At 41.6% G+C, this 16,744-nt stretch overlaps 1 protein-coding gene across 5 annotated transcripts in view; it reads left to right on the top strand.

The window, feature by feature from the left end:
* Window positions 1-16,744, top strand: part of PAK1 (p21 (RAC1) activated kinase 1) — a 192,908-nt gene that overhangs the window by 112,800 nt on the left and 63,364 nt on the right. For all 5 annotated transcript variants that reach the window (XM_051850720.2, XM_051850728.2, XM_070075855.1 and 2 more), the window contains exon 3: window positions 16,399-16,499. In XM_051850720.2, the coding sequence (XP_051706680.1) occupies window positions 16,399-16,499 (101 nt within the window). The remainder of the gene's footprint in view (window positions 1-16,398; window positions 16,500-16,744) is intronic.

The following is a 16,744-nucleotide window of genomic DNA, read 5'->3' as shown; positions in this document are numbered from 1 at the left end:
ATTTTGATGACATTGATTTTTCCAATCCATGAGCATGAAAGATTTTTCCATTTTTTGGTATCCTCTTCTATTTCTGTCTTTAAGGTTTTGTAATTTTCATCATAGAGATCTTTAATGTCCTTGGTTAAGTTTATTCCAAGGTATTTGATTGTTTTTGTAGCTATTGTGAATGGGATTGATCTTAGAAGTTCTTCTTCAGCCATGGCTTGTGTATGCAATGGCTATTGATTTTTGTGCATTGATTTTATATCCTGCTACTTTGCCAAACTCTTCTATGAGTTCCAATAGTCTCTTAGTAGAGTCCTTTGGATCCCCTAAATAAAGAATCATATCGTCTGCAAAGAGGGATAGTTTCAGTTCTTCCTTCCCAATTTGTATCCCTTTAATTTCTTTTTCTTGCCCAATAGCTCTGGCTAAAACTTCCGGAACTATATTAAATAGCAGTGGTGAGAGTGGGCATCCCTGTCTGGTACCGGATCTCAGTGGAAATGCTTCCAACTTTTCCCCATTCAATAGGAGGCTGGCCGTGGGTTTTTCATAGATTGCTTTGATTGTATTGAGGAATGTTCCTTCCATACCCAGTTTGCTTAGAGTTTTCATCATGAACGGGTGCTGTATTTTATCAAATGCTTTCTGTGCGTCTATTGAGATAATCATATGGTTTTTCTTCTGCAGTCTGTTAATGTGGTGTATCATGTTGATTGTTTTGCGAACATTGAACCATCCCTGCATACCAGGGATAAATCCCACTTGGTCTGGGTGGCTGATCGTTCTGATGTGTTGTTGCATTCTATTGGCCAGAATTTTATTGAGGATTTTTGCATCTATGTTCATCAGGGATAGTGGTCTGTAGTTCTCTTTCAATGCTGCATCTTTTTCCAGCTTAGGAATTAAGGTGATGCTGGCTTCATAAAAAGAATTTGGGAGGGTTCCCTCTTTTTCGATTGTTCTGAATAGTTTGAGAAGAATTGGAGTCAGTTCTTCTTTAAATGTCTGGTAGAATTCAGCAGTGAATCCTTCTGGTCCTGGGCTTTTCTTTGTTGGGAGGGCCTTTATTACTGTTTCAATTTCTGTCTCAGTTATGGGTCTGTTTAGGTTTTCTATGTTTTCCTGGTTCAATTTAGGTAGGTTGCATGTATCCAGGAATCTATCCATTTCTGATAGATTTTCCTGTTTGCTAGCATACAAGTCCTTGCAGTAATTTCTGATGATTCTTTTTATTTCTGTGGTATCTGTTGTTACGTTTCCTTTTTCCTTCTCTGATTTTATTGATTTGGGTCTTTTCTCTTCTTTTTTTAGTTAGTTGGGCCAATGGGGTGTCAATTTTGTTTATTTTTTCAGGATTCAATCCTGTTGATTTCTTCTCTGATTTTAATTATTTCTCTTCTCCTACTAGATTTGGGTCTGGTTTGCTACAGTTTTTCTAGATCTTTGAGATGGACTGAAAGCTCATCTATTTGGTGCCTTTCCAATTTCTTGATGTAGGCACCTATTGATACATACTTTCCTCTTAACACTGCTTTTGCTGCATCCCATAAGTTTTGGTATGTTGTGCTGTTATCCTCATTGATTTCCAGAAAATTTTTGATTTCTCTTTTAATTTCTTCTATGACCCATTGTTCATTCAGGAGCATGTTGTTCAATCTCCACGTGTTTGTGTATGCTCTAGGGATTCCTGCGTTGCTAATTTCCAACTTCATTCCTTTATGGTCTGAGAAGCTGCTTGGTATGATTCTAATTCTTTTGAATTTGCTGAGACTTGCTTTATGGCCTAGTATGTGGTCAATCCTAGAGAAGGTTCCATGTATTGCTGAGAAGAATGTAAATGGTTTCTGTGTAGGATGAAAAGTTCTGTAGATATCTGTTAGATCCATTTGGGCTATAGTGTCGTTTAAATCTACTGTCTCCTTGTTGATCTTCTGTCCTGTTGATCTGTCTATTTCTGAGAGTGGAGTATTGAAGTCCCCCAGTACTATTGTATTGGAGTCTAAGTCTCCCTTTAAGTCCCTTAACAAATCTTTTAAATAAACCGGTGCCCTGTAATTAGGTGCATATACATTGATAATCGTTATATCTTCCTGTTGAATTGATCCCTTAATCATTATATAGTGCCCCTCTTTGTCTCTCCTAACAGTTTTTGTGGTAAAGTTTATGTCGTCCAATATTAAGATGGCTACGCCCGCTCTTTTTTCGTTTCTGTTGGCATGGTATATCTTTTTCCAGCCTTTCACTTTCAGTCTGTATGGATCTTTGTTGGAAAGATGTGTTTCTTATAAGCAGCAAATAGATGGGTTTTGTTCCTTAACCCAATCAGCCAATCAGTGTCTTTTAACTGGACTGTTCAGGCCATTAACATTCAATGTGACTATTGATAAGTAGTTATTTTCCCCTGCCATTTGCCAAAGATAAGTTCTAATATATGCTTTGAATTCCCTGTGATCCTTTGCTGTGAGGTTTCCTTCCTTTACCTTCTTTCATATTGATGACCGTGTTTCTGTGTGTAACACATCTTTAAGCATCTGGACGAGTGGCGACAAATTCTTTAAATTTCTGTTTGCTATGAAAGGTCTTTATTTCACCTTCATCCAGAAATGAGAGCTTTGGAGGGCTGGACGAGTGGCGACAAATTCTTTAAATTTCTGTTTGCTATGAAAGGTCTTTATTTCACCTTCATCCAGAAATGAGAGCTCTGGAGGATGGACGAGTGGCGACAAATTCTTTAAATTTCTGTTTGCTATGAAAGGTCTTTATTTCACCTTCATCCAGAAATGAGAGCTTTGGAGGATGTAATATTCTGGGCTGGCAGTTTTTCTCTCTTAGTACCTGGGCTATGTCTCGCCATTCCCTTCTAGCTTGTAGGGTTTCTGATGAGAAGTCTGCTGTGAGTCTAATTGGGGATCCTCTGAGAGTAATCTGACGTTTCTCTCGCACATTTTAGAATCTTTTCTTTATGTTACACTGTGGTGAGTTTGATTACAATGTGTCATGGTGAGGCTCTCTTTTGGTCATGTTTACTAGGGTTTCTATGAGCTTCGTGTCCTAGGATTTCTCTGTCCTTCTCCAAACCCAGGAAGTTCTCTGCAATTATCTCACTAAAGAGGCCTTCTAATCCTTTCTCTCTCTCCATGCCTTCAGGAACTCCTAGAACCCGAATGTTGGGTGTTTTAATAGTATCCTGTAGATTCCCAATGATATTTTTTAGATTTCTAATTTCCTCTTCTTTCTTTGGTTTGACTGTATCCTTTCCTGTTCTCTGTCTTCTGAGTCCGATATTCTCTCTTCTGTTTCACTGACTCTGTTTTTAAGGCTCTGTAATGTGTTTGTCATTTGATCTATTGAGTTCTTCATTTCATTTTGATTTCTCTTCACTATCACAGTTTCCTGTTCTACTAGTTTCTGCATTTCATTTTGATTCCTCCTTAAGATTTCATTTTCTCGAAGGAGATTTTCTATCCTGTCCAGTAAGGAATTCTGCACCTCAAGCATTTGTTTTTGAAAATTTCTAATTGTTCTTATCATAAATTTTTTGAAATCTGTATCTTGCATTTCTTCCATTTCATCATTTTCATAATCTTGGCTTGGGGTGTCTTGTTCATTTGGAGGCGTAATAATGTCTTCCTTGTTCTTGTTTCCTTGGTTTTTGCGTTTGCTGCTTGGCATTGTGGAGATATCTTTGGATTGTTTTTCCCTCGCTGTGGTGTTTTTTTCTTGTTATACTATGACTGTATTAAGTGGACTGTCTGCTTTTGATGTTGCCTTAGAGGCTTGAGATGGGCGTGGCCTGAGAGCTCTGTTTGGTTCCTCAGGGTTAAGGGTGTCCTAAAGGTGACACTCCCAGGTTAGGCGTGGTAAATCTTTCTCTCTCTCCCTCTCTCTCTTTCTTTTTTTGATTCAAAAGGGAAGCAATTCCACACAGCTGAACGTAATTGGAGGTCATTAGAAGGCAAATGATATACCCACAGGAGCCAGAGATTGGAAGCTCTTTCCCAAGGACCACACAGGGAATCTGTCCTGCCCTCAATGTGGGCTCAAATTCTCCTGCAGTCTCCCACTGGGTTGCCAAGGTTACCGAATTGTAGCGTCTCTGGAGAGTACTCACGTGAATTCAGTGAGCCCAGAGTCAGGTTTTTCTGCTAGGCTGAGGGCTGGTGCAGACCTGAGGTCGCTCTGCTTATGACGTATGTCCAAAATGGTGCCTGCTCTTTATCTTGCTCGCCTTTGAGAGGTGAGCAGAGAGAGAGAAACTCGTGTCCGGATCGGTCACTTTTTTTTTTCCCTCTCTGTTCTAGTTAGCCTGGTGAACTTTTCCCCATGGGGTTTCAAGCCTCGTTCCCTCTGGTCTCCTCTTTCCGCTTGCCCACCAGTGTCTTGGGCTGTTGAGATTCGGCTCACCTCGCGTTCCAGCGCTGGTGTGTTGATTCTGCCGCTGGTGTCCCGAACTATGGGCTCCCACGCTCTCCCCACAGGTCCACTGTGAATCACTAGTTCCGGAAGAGTTTCCTCTGCTGTTTGTTCCCCTACTCTTCCTTGAACCTGCAGTATCTCCACTTTTATTAAACTGTCTCTTTCTGGACTATCAGTGTGCTCCCTTCCTATTCTGCCATCTTGCCACTCTCCTCCATGTTCTTATAGTTGTAGTTTGCTTTCTTTACTGTATAATGTTCCAAGAAAAATTTATATTATATGTTAGAGTAATGATCCTTTTTTATTTCTTGATACATGTGTTCATATATTTCTATTGATTATATATATATATACCTTGTGAAATTATTAAATCAGGGACATGTTCATGTTTAATTTTGTTGGAAAATACAAAAAGTTAAAAGTGATTGTTTCAATTCATAGGCCTGCCAATAATCCCCAAGAATTTCAGCTATTTGTTGATGAACAACTTAATACGTTATCCCTCTTAGTATTTTTGTTTGTTTGTTCTACTTAATACTTTTGGTTGAATACTGTAATCAATACACAATTCTTCTTAAGTGCTGAAACTTAACTGAAAAGTGATCACTGTTAAATATGAGTGGCAATAAGAGAGGGAAGAGATGTGCAATTCGGGACATGCTCAAGCTGACTTACCTCAAACGCTAGAGTTAGAAACATACCAGGGGATTCCAATTCAATCCCATCAAGGTGGCATGTACCAATGCCATCTCACTAGTCCCAGTGATCAATTTCTGTTCACAATTGATCATAATGATAGGACTGAGAGTCAAAGGATCACATAAACAAGACTAGTGTCTGCAAATACTAGCTGATAGAATAAAAAAGGGAGAGAATGATCCAACATGGGAAGTGAGATACACAGCAGACCCATAGAATGGCAGATGTCCTAAACAGCACTCTGGCCTCAGAATCAGCCCTTAAGGCATGCGGATCTGGCTGAAAAGCCCATGAGAGTATTTCAGGCATGGAAAGCCAAGACACTCTGGGGAAAAAAAAAGAAGACCTAAATGAAAGATCTCTGCGAGTGAGATCCCAGTGGAAAGAACAGGTCATCAAAGAAGGAGGTACCTTTCTCTGAAGGGAGGAGAGAACTTCCACTTTGACTACGACCTTGTCTAAATATGATCAGAGTCGGTGAACTCAAAAGGCTTCCATAGCCTTGGCAACTCATGACAAGAGCCTAGGGTGATTACTGATGCCACAAACAAGAGTGTCAAATTGTTAAGTCAACAACAGGAGTCACTGTGCACTTACTCCTCATGTAGGATCTTTGTCCCTAGTGTGCTGTACATTGAGATTTAATGCTATAACTAATACTCAAACAGTATTTTTCACTTTATGTTTATGTGTGGGAGCAAACTGTTGAAATCTTTACTTAATGTATGCTAAACTGATCTTCTGTATATAAAGAGAAACAAAAATGAATCTTGATGTGAATGGAAGGGGAGAGGGAGCGGGAAAGGGGAGGGTTGCGGGTGGGAGGGACGTTATGGTGGGGGGAGCCATTGTAATCCATAAGTTGTACTTTGGAAATTTGTATTCATTAAATAAAAGTTTTTAAAAAAAATTTTTAGGCCGGCGCCACAGCTCACTTGACTAATCCTCCACTTGCGGCGCCAGCACCCCAGGTGCTAGTCCCGGTTGGGGCGCCAGATTCTGTCCTGGTTGCTCCTCTTCCAGTCCAGCTCTCTGCTGTGGCCTGGGAAGGCAGTGGAGGATGGCCCAAGTGTTTGGGCCCTGCACTTGGCTCCTGGCTTTGGATCAACACAGCGCACTGGCTGCAGCGGCCATTTGGGGGGTGAACCAACGGAAGGAAGACCTTTCTCTCTGTTTCTCTCTCTCTCTCACTGTCTAACTCTGCCTGTCAAAATTTTTTTTTTAATTTATGACAGAGAAATTTCCCATCCATTGGTTCACACCCTAACTGCCTATAATAGCCAGACTGAAGCCAGAAGCTGAGAACACAGTCCAGGTCTCCCATGTGGGTGCAGGGACCCAACTACTAGAGCTACTACCTGTTCCTTCCCAGGGTGCACATTATGAGGAAGCTAGAATCGAGAGTAGAACCAAAACTTGGATGTGGGTATCTTAACAACTAGGCCAAATCCTGCCCCTGCTTCACTTCTTTATCAGCCCTTGGTATTACAAGTCTTTAATTTTAGCCATTCTGGTATGCTGTCTGGTGAGTAATGATCATAAGCAACTTGTCATGTGTGAATTGGCCATTTAGATCTTCTTTTTATTTTCAAATCTTTTTTTTTTAAGATTTATTTATTTATTTTTAAGGCAGAGTTACAGAGAGGTAGAGACAGAAGCAGAGACAGGTCTTCCATTCATGGTTCACTCCCCAGATGGCTAAAATGGCTGGAGCTGCGCCGATCCAAAGCTAGGAGCCAGGAGCTTCTTCCGGGTCTTCCATGTGGGTGCAGGCCATAGCAGAGAGCTAGATCAGAAGTGGAGCTGCCGGAACTCGAACCTGCGCCCATATGGGATGCTGGCACTACAGGCAGTGGCTTTACCTGCTACACTACAGTACTGGCCCCTATTTTCAAATCTTTTACCCATTTAAGAGGTGCTTCTTATTAATTTATAGTTCTTATCTCAATGGTGTAAGTCTTTTGTCATATGTAAATACTATAGATCTCTTATCATGCTCTTAATGGTATCTTTGATAAATGCTTGGCAAGGGGTCTGATAGAATTTTAATATTTAAATATTAGATATTTAACATTTAAAATTTATTATTTCCCTTCTAATGCTTTGTGCTGTATTTTTGAAATCTTTAACTATTTTTACGACATTAAGATTTTTCTCCTGTTGGAATTTTCTTTGTTCATGTATATGAACATATTATCTATAAATTGACAGTTTTATTTCTTCATTTTTTCCAAATGATGATACTGAACTTTAAAAACATACTTATTTTCATTTACATAAAAGACAGAGCAGGACCAGTGCTGTGATGTAGTGGTAAAGCCTCTGCCAGCAGTGCTGGCATCCCATATGGGCACCAGTTCGAGTCCTGGCTGCTCCACTTCCTATCCAGCTCTCTGCTTTGGCCTGGGAAAACAGTGGAAGATGGTCCAAGTCCTTGGGCCCCTGCACCCTTGTAGGAGACCTGGAAGAAGCTCCTGGCTCCTCGCCTCAGATCAGCACAGCTCCTGCTGTTGTGCCAACTGGGGAGTGAACCAGTGGATGGAAGACCTCTCTCTCTCTCTCTCTCTCTCTCTCTGCCTCTCCTTCTCTCTCTGTATAAGTCTTTCAAATAACTAGATCTTAAAAAAAAAAAAAAGGCAGAGCAATTGAAAGAGTGAGAAGGGGAGATGGAGAAGGAGGGAGATCCTTTCACTCCTCAGATGCCTGCAACAGCCAGAGCTGGGCCAGGCCAAAAGCCAGGAGCCTGGGGCCAGCATCATGACATGGCTGGTAAAGCTGCCGCCTGCATCTCATATGGGTGCCAGTTTGTGTCCTGGCTGCTCTACTTGTGATCCAGGTCCCTGTTAATGCCCTGGGAAAAACAGCAGCAGATTGCTCAAGTGTTCGGGCCCCTGCTGTCCATGTGGAAGATCTGGATGAAGCTCCTAGCTTCGGCCTGGCCCAGCGCTGGCTGCTGTGGCCATCTGAGGAGTGAACCAGTAGGTGAAAGATCTCTCTTTCTCTCTCGATAACTCTTTCAAAATAAATAAATAAATCTTAAAAATAAATATATAAACCAGAAGCCTGGGACTCCATTTAGATCTCTCATGTGGGTGGCAGGAGCCCAGGTACTTGAGCCATCAAGCACAGCCTCCCAGGATGCATTAGCAGGAAGCTGGATGGGAAGCAGAGCAGCTGGCATTCGGCTGTGGGATGTGGGTGTCTCAAGCAGCAACTTGCTACACTACAGTGCTGTTGCCCGTTTTCTTCCTTTCTAATCCTCTCCTTTTTCTTCTTTTTCTTGCCTGATTACACTGGCTAATTCCTTCAATACTATGATTGATACAGTAGGAATGAAGAATATTTTTGTCTGTTTTTAATTTCAGAGGAAAATCTTTCAACATTTCACATTTTTAAGTACAGTGTTTACCCAGGGATTTTGGTAATTAGCTTTTATTAGAATGAGTAAATTCTATAATCCTAGTATGCTCAGAGTTTTTAATTATGATTGATATCACATTTCAGCATTAATTAGATTGATAATATACTAATTGCTTTATTTTAATAGAAGATGCATTTTTTTAAATTGAGATACAATTTAGATCCCATACAGTTCACTATCTTTTTTTTTTTATTTGACAGAGTTATAGACAGTTAGAGAGAGAACAGTTCACCATCTTAAAATGTACAACTCAGTAATTTTTAGGATAGTCACAAAATTGTACAACCATTATATTACAGCTATTTCATTCCAGTACGTTTTCATCATTTCAAGAAGACACCATATTCATCAATGGTAATTCCTTATTTTCCCCTTCTCTTACCTCCTAGTAACCATAATCTACTTTCTATCTATGAATTTGCCTATTTTGCACATTTTACATAAATGGAATTATGCTGTATATGGCCTTTCGTGACTGCTCTCTTTCACTTAGCATGTTTTCAAATTTCATCCATATTGTAGAATAACTCAGGGCTTCGTTTCTTTTTATGGCTCAGTAATAGTCATATTTCATTTCATTATATGGATCTACTACATTTTATCCAGACATCAGTTGAGAGACATTTGGGTTGTTTCCATATTCTGACTGTTAGCATTAATGTCTATGAACATTCGTATACAAATATTTGTGTATACTTTAGTTTTCATCATATTCTTCCAGATTCATATTTCTAGTCATCTTAAAAAATTTGCTACAGCAGCAGTAGTTCCAGGAAGACAGGTGTGTAGCCTTGGGATATTGAACCATCAGGATCCTGGATTTGCTTTGTTTTATCCATTGTATGTTTTCCGAATCCAGAGTTCAGAGTATATGCCTAAGTAAGAGCTCATGAGATTTGGTGGACTTGCTGGGCCATTGGAAAGCTGGGAGAAAGATCACACTCTTTACTGCCTATGATCTTTACTTTTGTTCTTTCTAGATAGCTTTCCTTATCTCTGCTTGGCTAATTCCTATTCATCCTTAATGATTTCTTTCAGATATTAAATGCTTCAAAAATGATGTTGTATTACCTACCTTCATCAGTACTTCAAGCGTGGATCATTGTCCTGTTTTGCAGATTAAGAACTAGAAACTCAAAAAAAAGTGACTTTTCCAGGGTCATACATTGAGTTAATGGCAAAGACAATACGGCATCGTTCTTTGTCTTCTAGTCCACATTCTTCTCACTGACAGAGATTTCTTTTTATTTCTTGATCTCAGTTTTCTCAGCTATGAAATGGAGATCATCCACGCTGCCTGGCTCATGGGCTTGTTGGGAGGAGCCAGGGAGAACAGTGACTGTGAAAGGGGTTTATGAAGGGCTGTCTGTACACATGTGAGGGAGGTGGTTGTTACTTCCAAGAAGGGATTAACTTCAGTTCTGGGTGACTCCAGGACTGCATGACTTTTTGCGTCCTGCCTCTGGAACCCTGTTTCCTGCTGGTGGTCTCTGCCCAGATTGCACAGTATCCAGGCTAAATCCTGCCATTTACATTTCACCTTTCCACCTACTGCACTCCTCCCCCACATCAGCCAGGTCCTTCCTGTTGTTGTACTCCAGGCCTGGTATGTGTTAAACTGCCCCCCTCCCCCGCCCCACTCCCCCCGGTTAGTGGTTGCTTCCCATCAAATCAGTCAGTAGAGAACAGCGGATATAAGGAGATAAAAGACTTGATCAGGTGAACTGTGTTATCATCATGTGCTCCATGGCTCAGGGCAAGTCAGTTTACATCTCAGGGCTTCTTTCCTCAGGGAGTGGAAATACAGTCTGGAAGGTCATTCACCAGTATCTGGTAGGGTGTTTTTGAAGTAAGCAAGCTCTGTGCTGTGTCCTGTTTGAGAGTCAGGATACTGATCCTAATTAGAAGCCATGGTTTTGGTCCTCAAGAGGCTTACTTTTTAAGTCTTAAAAATAGCAAGTGGTGGGTGTTGTTTAGCTCAGTGGTTAGGATGCCTGTGTCCCATATTGGAATGCCTGGGTTTAATACCCAGCTCTGTCTCCTGACTTCAGCTTCCTGCTAATGCAGAGCCTGGGAAGTAGTGGTGATGGCTCAAATAACTGGGTTTCTGCAACTCATGAGGGAAACCTGGATTCGATCCAGCCCAGCCCCAGCCGTAGCAGATATTTGGAGAGTGAACCAACAAATGGAAGCGCCCATATTTGCTCTTGCTCTTGTTCTTTCCCTAATTCATTTGCTGTCTCTCAAATAACTTAAAAAAAAAAAAAAAAAAAGCAAGGAGTGGCCGGCGCCGTGGCTCACTTGGCTAATCATCCGCCTGCGGCGCCGGCACCCCGGGTTCTAGTCCTTGTTGGGGCACTGGGTACTTGTTCCGGTTGCTCCTCTTCCAGTCCAGCTCTCTGCTGTGGCCCGGGAGGGCAGTGGAGGATGGCCCAAGTACGTGGGTCCCTGTACCCGCATGGGAGACCGGGAGTGAACCAACAGAAGGAAGACCTTTCTCTCTGTCTCTCTGTCTATAACTCTCTCTCTGTCTCTCTCTCACTGTCTAACTCTGCCTGTCAAAAAAAAAAAAAAATTAAAAGCAAAGAGTAATATAAAACAGGAAATGACTAAATGTATGCTGACTCAGTATCTTGGGAGTTCACAGGGAACAAGAATGATCACAGTATCTTTCTTGGAAGAGGTGGAACTTGAGCCAGTCTTTAAGATGGCCAAGGGGCTGGCGTTGTGGCACAGCATGTTAAGCCACCCCTTGAGATGCCAGCATCTTGCATTGGATCATTGACTCGAGTCCCTGTTGCTGTACTTTCAGTCTCTTTTCCTGATAATATGCCTGAGAAAGAGCTGGTGGTAGCCCAAATACTAGGGCCCTGCCGCCCATGTGGGTGACCAGGTTGGAGTTCTTGGCTCCTGGCTTTGGCCTGGCCCAATCCCAGCTGTTGTGGCCATTTGAGGAGTGAGCCAGCAAATGGAATCTCTCTCTCTCTCTCTCTCTGTCTCTCCCTTTCTCTCTCTCTTTGTTGCTCTGCCTTTCGAATAAGTGATTGAATAAACAAGTAAACTTTAAAAAAACCGAAAAGATGGCTGAGACAAGGAGAATGTGTGGGGGAGGATTCCAAGCCAGGAGAAGAAAATATGAGCAGGAACTTGGAAGTGGGTATATGGGAAGTATATCTGAAGCTTGTAGGGCTCAGAGTGAGTAATACAAGCAGAGCCAACTTTAGCATTACCCTGTATACTCATGTGATAAATGATTTCATTTCCCTGGAACTCTTCTATCAACTACTTAGCTTTTTTTTTTTTTTTTAAGATTTATTTATTTATTTGAAAGTCAGAGTTACACAGAGAGAGAGAGAGAGACTCTTCTATCCGCTGGTTCATTCCTCAGTTGGCTGCAATGGCTGGAGCTGCACCAACCCGAAGCCAGGAGCCAGGAGCTTCTTCCGGGTCTCCCACGAGGATGCAGGGGTTCAAGCACTTGGGCCATCTTACACTGCTTTCTCAGGCCATAGCAGAGAGCTGGATCAGAAGTGGAGCAGCCAGGACTTGAACTGGCGCCCATATGGCGTGCTGGCACTGCAGGTGGTGGCTTCACCCACTATGCCACACCACTGGCCGCATAAACTACTTACCTTCTGAGCCACTCTCTGGGTCTCCATTACCAGAGTTCCTTCTGTGTTTGAAGTCCATGCCTATGATGTTGTCTTATATGTTAATAACATACAAAAAAGTAATATATAAAATTTGAGTACAAGGCCGGCGCTGTGGCTCACTAGGCTAATCCTCCACCTGCGGCGCCGGCACCCCAGGTTCTAGTCCCAGTCGGGGCGCCGTTGCTCCCCTTCCAGTCCAGCTCTCTGCTGTGGCCGGGGAGTGCAGTAGAGGATGGCCCAAGTGCTTGGGTCCCTGCACCCGCATGGGAGACCAGGAGAAGCACCTGGCTCCTGGCTTCAGATCGACGCAGCACACCGGCCGCAATGCGCCGGCCGTGGCGGCCACTTAGGGGGTGAAGCAACAGAAGGAAGACCTTTCTCTCTGTCTCTCTCTCTCTCACTGTCTAACTCTGCCTGTTTAAAAGAAAAAAATGTGAGTACAATATATAAATACGAAAAATAGGAATCTAAATAAAACGTTAATTGTATTTCCATAAAATCTTTTAATGCCTAGATCAGAAGGAGTTTAGAGACAGAAAGCAGTTTGTACAGAAAGCATTTCCAAAGTCCTGCTGCATGTCTCATGCATTCTAGCTATGAGCAAAACAAATGGACTTATGTCATAAATGACTGCTTAAATTGGACCATGGTATAACTCTTAGCCTTCTTTTTCTCAGAGCAGCTGCTTTTGAAGGGGAAATTGCCAAGTGCATAAATAGCTTAAACTCTAGCAGTTGGCGTGTAGGCAAATGTTTCTCATTAAGATACTGAAGAAAGAACCTTTAGCATCAGACCTGGGTTCAAATCCCAGCTCTCACCAGCTCTATGCACCAATTATTCAGTTTCCCCATCTAAAAGATGACAGTAATAATATTTATTATACGTGATTGAAAGAATGAAGAGTGATGTACATCATGGTATATATTCTTGTTACCTTCATAGTGTTATTTATTCCCATTACACCAAAGTTGTTGGTTTTTTTAATTCAACTTGAAAAATTTTTTTAAATGGGGGGTGAAATTATAGAATGTAAAGGATGTTAGCTTTGAAAAAAGGCCTCTTGGATTTTAGTTACTTAGTAGCTGTGGCCAGGTCTGTGCCTCAGTTTCCTAAACTATAAGTAAAAATTCTCTAAGAATTGTGGTGATTATATCAGATAATATGTATATGATGTATCTATTTAAAACTGTGGGATTCTATCTTGAGAAGAAATATAGCTATAGAGGAGGGATGGGGAAACCTTTTTTTCTTTCAAGGGCCATTTGGATATTTATAACATCATTCATGGCCTTACAGAATTATCAGCCTAAAAATGAGCCTGTTCTAGATTTATTTATTTAAAAAAATTTTTAAGGTGAACAAATTTCACATATTTCATATATACAGATTTAGGAGCATACTGATAATACTTCCCACCTTACCCTCTCTCCCACCCATGCTTCCACTCTCACTCCTTCCTTTCTTATTCTTTCTTTTAATTTTTACAGTGATCTATTTTCAGTTTATTTTATACTCATAAAGTTAACCCTATGCTAAGTAAAGAATTCAATAAAAGTAAGAAGAAATAAACACTGTTGCTCAACAGTAGGGCTATGAACAATCATTGAATCTCAAAATGCCAATTTTCCTCTTTTTTTTTTTTTTTTGTACAGATCAGGGAAAACATGGTGTTTATCTTTTTGGGACTGGCGTATTTCACTAAGTATAATGGTTTCCAGTTGCAACTATTTTGTTGCAGAAGAGATAGGATTTCATTCTTTTTTACGTCTGAGTAGTATTCCATACTATATATACACCATAGTTTCTTTATCCGGTCATCAGTTAATGGACATCTGGGTTGATTCTGTATGTTATCTATTGTGAATTGAGCTGCAATAAATATGGGGTACAGATAACTCTTTCATTTGCTGATTCCATTTCATTTGGGTAAATTCCCAGGAGTGGGATTGCTGGGTCATACTGTAGGTCTATTTTCAGTGTTCTGAGATTTATTGAATTTCAAGTCCCACCTTCAGTTGCCTTGGCAGGGCCAGACCCAGTGATTTCACAGGACTTACATGGTCTGTGGGCTGGATGTTCCCCATCCCTGCTAGAGAGCTTTGAGAGCACTCATGTTCTTGTTTTCATATATTTGCAGAGTGTAGGAGTTGGAAGAGCTCTTAAGATCAAGGCCATCCTCCCCATTGCTGAGGTGGCAAAGCAGAGATTCTGAGCTATATATGAGAATATTTCTAAAATTTTATGGAAAATGAACGTTATAAAAAACTATGCAAGTATTTCAAAATTTTTGCACCAGAATAAATTTACTTTTAAATTTTTTTTTTTTTTTTTTTTTTTTAAGAATCTAAGAGGCAGGGAGAGACAGATCGAGAGAGAGAGAGAGAGAAAGAGAGAAAGCTCCCATCTACTGGTTCATTCCCTAAACACCTGTGGCATGGAGGGGCAAGAGTAAGGGCCTGAAGCCAGGAGCCAGGAACTCAATGCAGGTCTTTCACATGGGTGTCAGAGACCCAACTACTTGATCCATCACTGCAGTCTCCCAGGATCTGCATTGGCAGAAAGCTGGAGTCAGGAGCCAGGAATTAAATTCAAAAAAAGTGTGGAACTGGACAGCCTACATTGTGTCCTAACCGCTAAGACAAATGCTTATTCCTAAACTTATCTTTTAATTCTGTTTTCCATGAGCTTTTTAAAGCACTATTGTAATGTGGTGAGCTGAAGGTAAAACTGGCTTGGCTTCCAGGCCTTCATGTTTTTTCCTCCCCATTTTACTGCCGTTCATCAGAGTTGTGCTGGGTCTGTGGACATATTAAGACTCCAGAATTTCTTCGGGCCTGTGTTGTGGCATAGCTGGTAAAGCTACTGCTTGTGATTCTGGTACCCAAATGGGTGCCTGTTCATGTACAGGCTGCTCCACTTCCATCCATCCAACTCCCTGTTAATGGCTAGGGAAAACATCAGAAGATGGTCCAAGTGTTGGGCCCCTGCACTCACGTGGGAGATCCTGATGAAGCTCCTGGATCCTGGCTTCAGCCTGACCCAGTGCTGGCTGTTTTGGCCATCTAGGGCATGAACCAGCCGATGGAAGATCTCTGACTTTCCCTCTCTGTCTGTAACTCTTTCAAAGTAAATAGTAAATCATTTTTTTTAACAAAACGGTTTAATTTTAGTATACTGAGCTCTCAGATGTTTTTTTGTTTGTTTGTTTTGTTTTTGTTTTGTTTTGTTTTGTTTTTTTTGACAGGCAGAGTGGACAGTGAGAGAGAGAGAGACAGAAAGGTCTTCCTTTGCCGTTGGTTCACCCTCCAATGGCCGCCGCGGCCGGCACGCTGTGGCTGGCGCACCGCGCTGATCCGATGGCAGGAGCCAGGTACTTATCCTGGTCTCCCATGGGGTGCAGGGCCCAAGGACTTGGGCCATCCTCCACTGCACTCCCTGGCCACAGCAGAGAGCTGGCCTGGAAGAGGGGCAACTGGGACAGAATCCAGCGCCCCGACCGGGACTAGAACCCGGTGTGCCGGCGCTGGCCCTCAGATGGGTTTTAAAACAGAGCTGATAATCACTTTTTGACTTTCTGGCTAAGGTCAAGTGAGAAACAGAGCTGATAAGCACTGGGTTATAAGTTTTATGAATGTTAGACCAGAGCTGGTGAAATGAAACATTTATTACTACTCTTGAGAGAATTTGCGTGTCTTAGATTCCTTAAACTCCTTGCTCAGTCGAGGTAGGTATCTGGTCATTTGTTCCCTTCTCTACTCACTCTCTGAGAAACTACTTTGTGCTAGGCTTTGGGAATGTATGATGAATTGGTGATGGCCTTTGCACTTGGAGCTAAGTTTTAGTAGGGAAAATAAACACTTAAAATCAGCCAATACTACTACATGGGTGCTATAACAACAGAGGAGAGAGGGTAAGTGTCTAGCCTAGAGATTGGGGAAGATTTCTTGAAGTGCCTTGCCCTGTAAAAACTTCCACTAAAAAATTAGTGGAAGATCCGGGACTGTTAATGCTGATAAATGTTCTTCCTGCACCTCCTTTTTTTTAGCACAACCAAAAATGCATTGAGCATCTATTCCAAGTCTGTAGTTGGACCCTGTAAATACATACACAAAGTAGATTGACCTTGTCTTCTAAAGAAGCTTACTGCTCAATTAAGAGCTAGAATAAGCCTAAAAACTTAATAATGTCCTTTTTATTCCCCTTTTCTTACTTCTCTTGCAGCAAATAAAAAGAAGGAAAAGGAGCGGCCAGAAATTTCTCTTCCTTCAGATTTTGAGCACACAATTCACGTTGGTTTTGATGCTGTCACAGGGGAGTTTACGGTAAGTCTTATTGCCTCTTAAGAGTTCTGACTGCGTGCTATTAGATTCAATCTTTTCTTATTCTCCCTGTGCTCATTACTATCTTCTTATGCTCCTGAGAGGGACACTTTTCCTTATCTCCAAAACTGTAGCCGGGAACCTCTCACTCTCCGTTCCTTAAATAGGCCTCTGTTAAGTGGTTCTGTGCCAGCAGGTTCTGTTTAAGGCACTGATGATGCAAGAACACATCAAACATGGCCTCTGCT

This window comes from Oryctolagus cuniculus, chromosome 1 (genome assembly GCF_964237555.1).
Source record: "Oryctolagus cuniculus chromosome 1, mOryCun1.1, whole genome shotgun sequence".
NCBI classification, from domain to species: domain Eukaryota; kingdom Metazoa; phylum Chordata; class Mammalia; order Lagomorpha; family Leporidae; genus Oryctolagus; species Oryctolagus cuniculus.
This window is presented reverse-complemented; position numbering and strand designations above follow the sequence as displayed.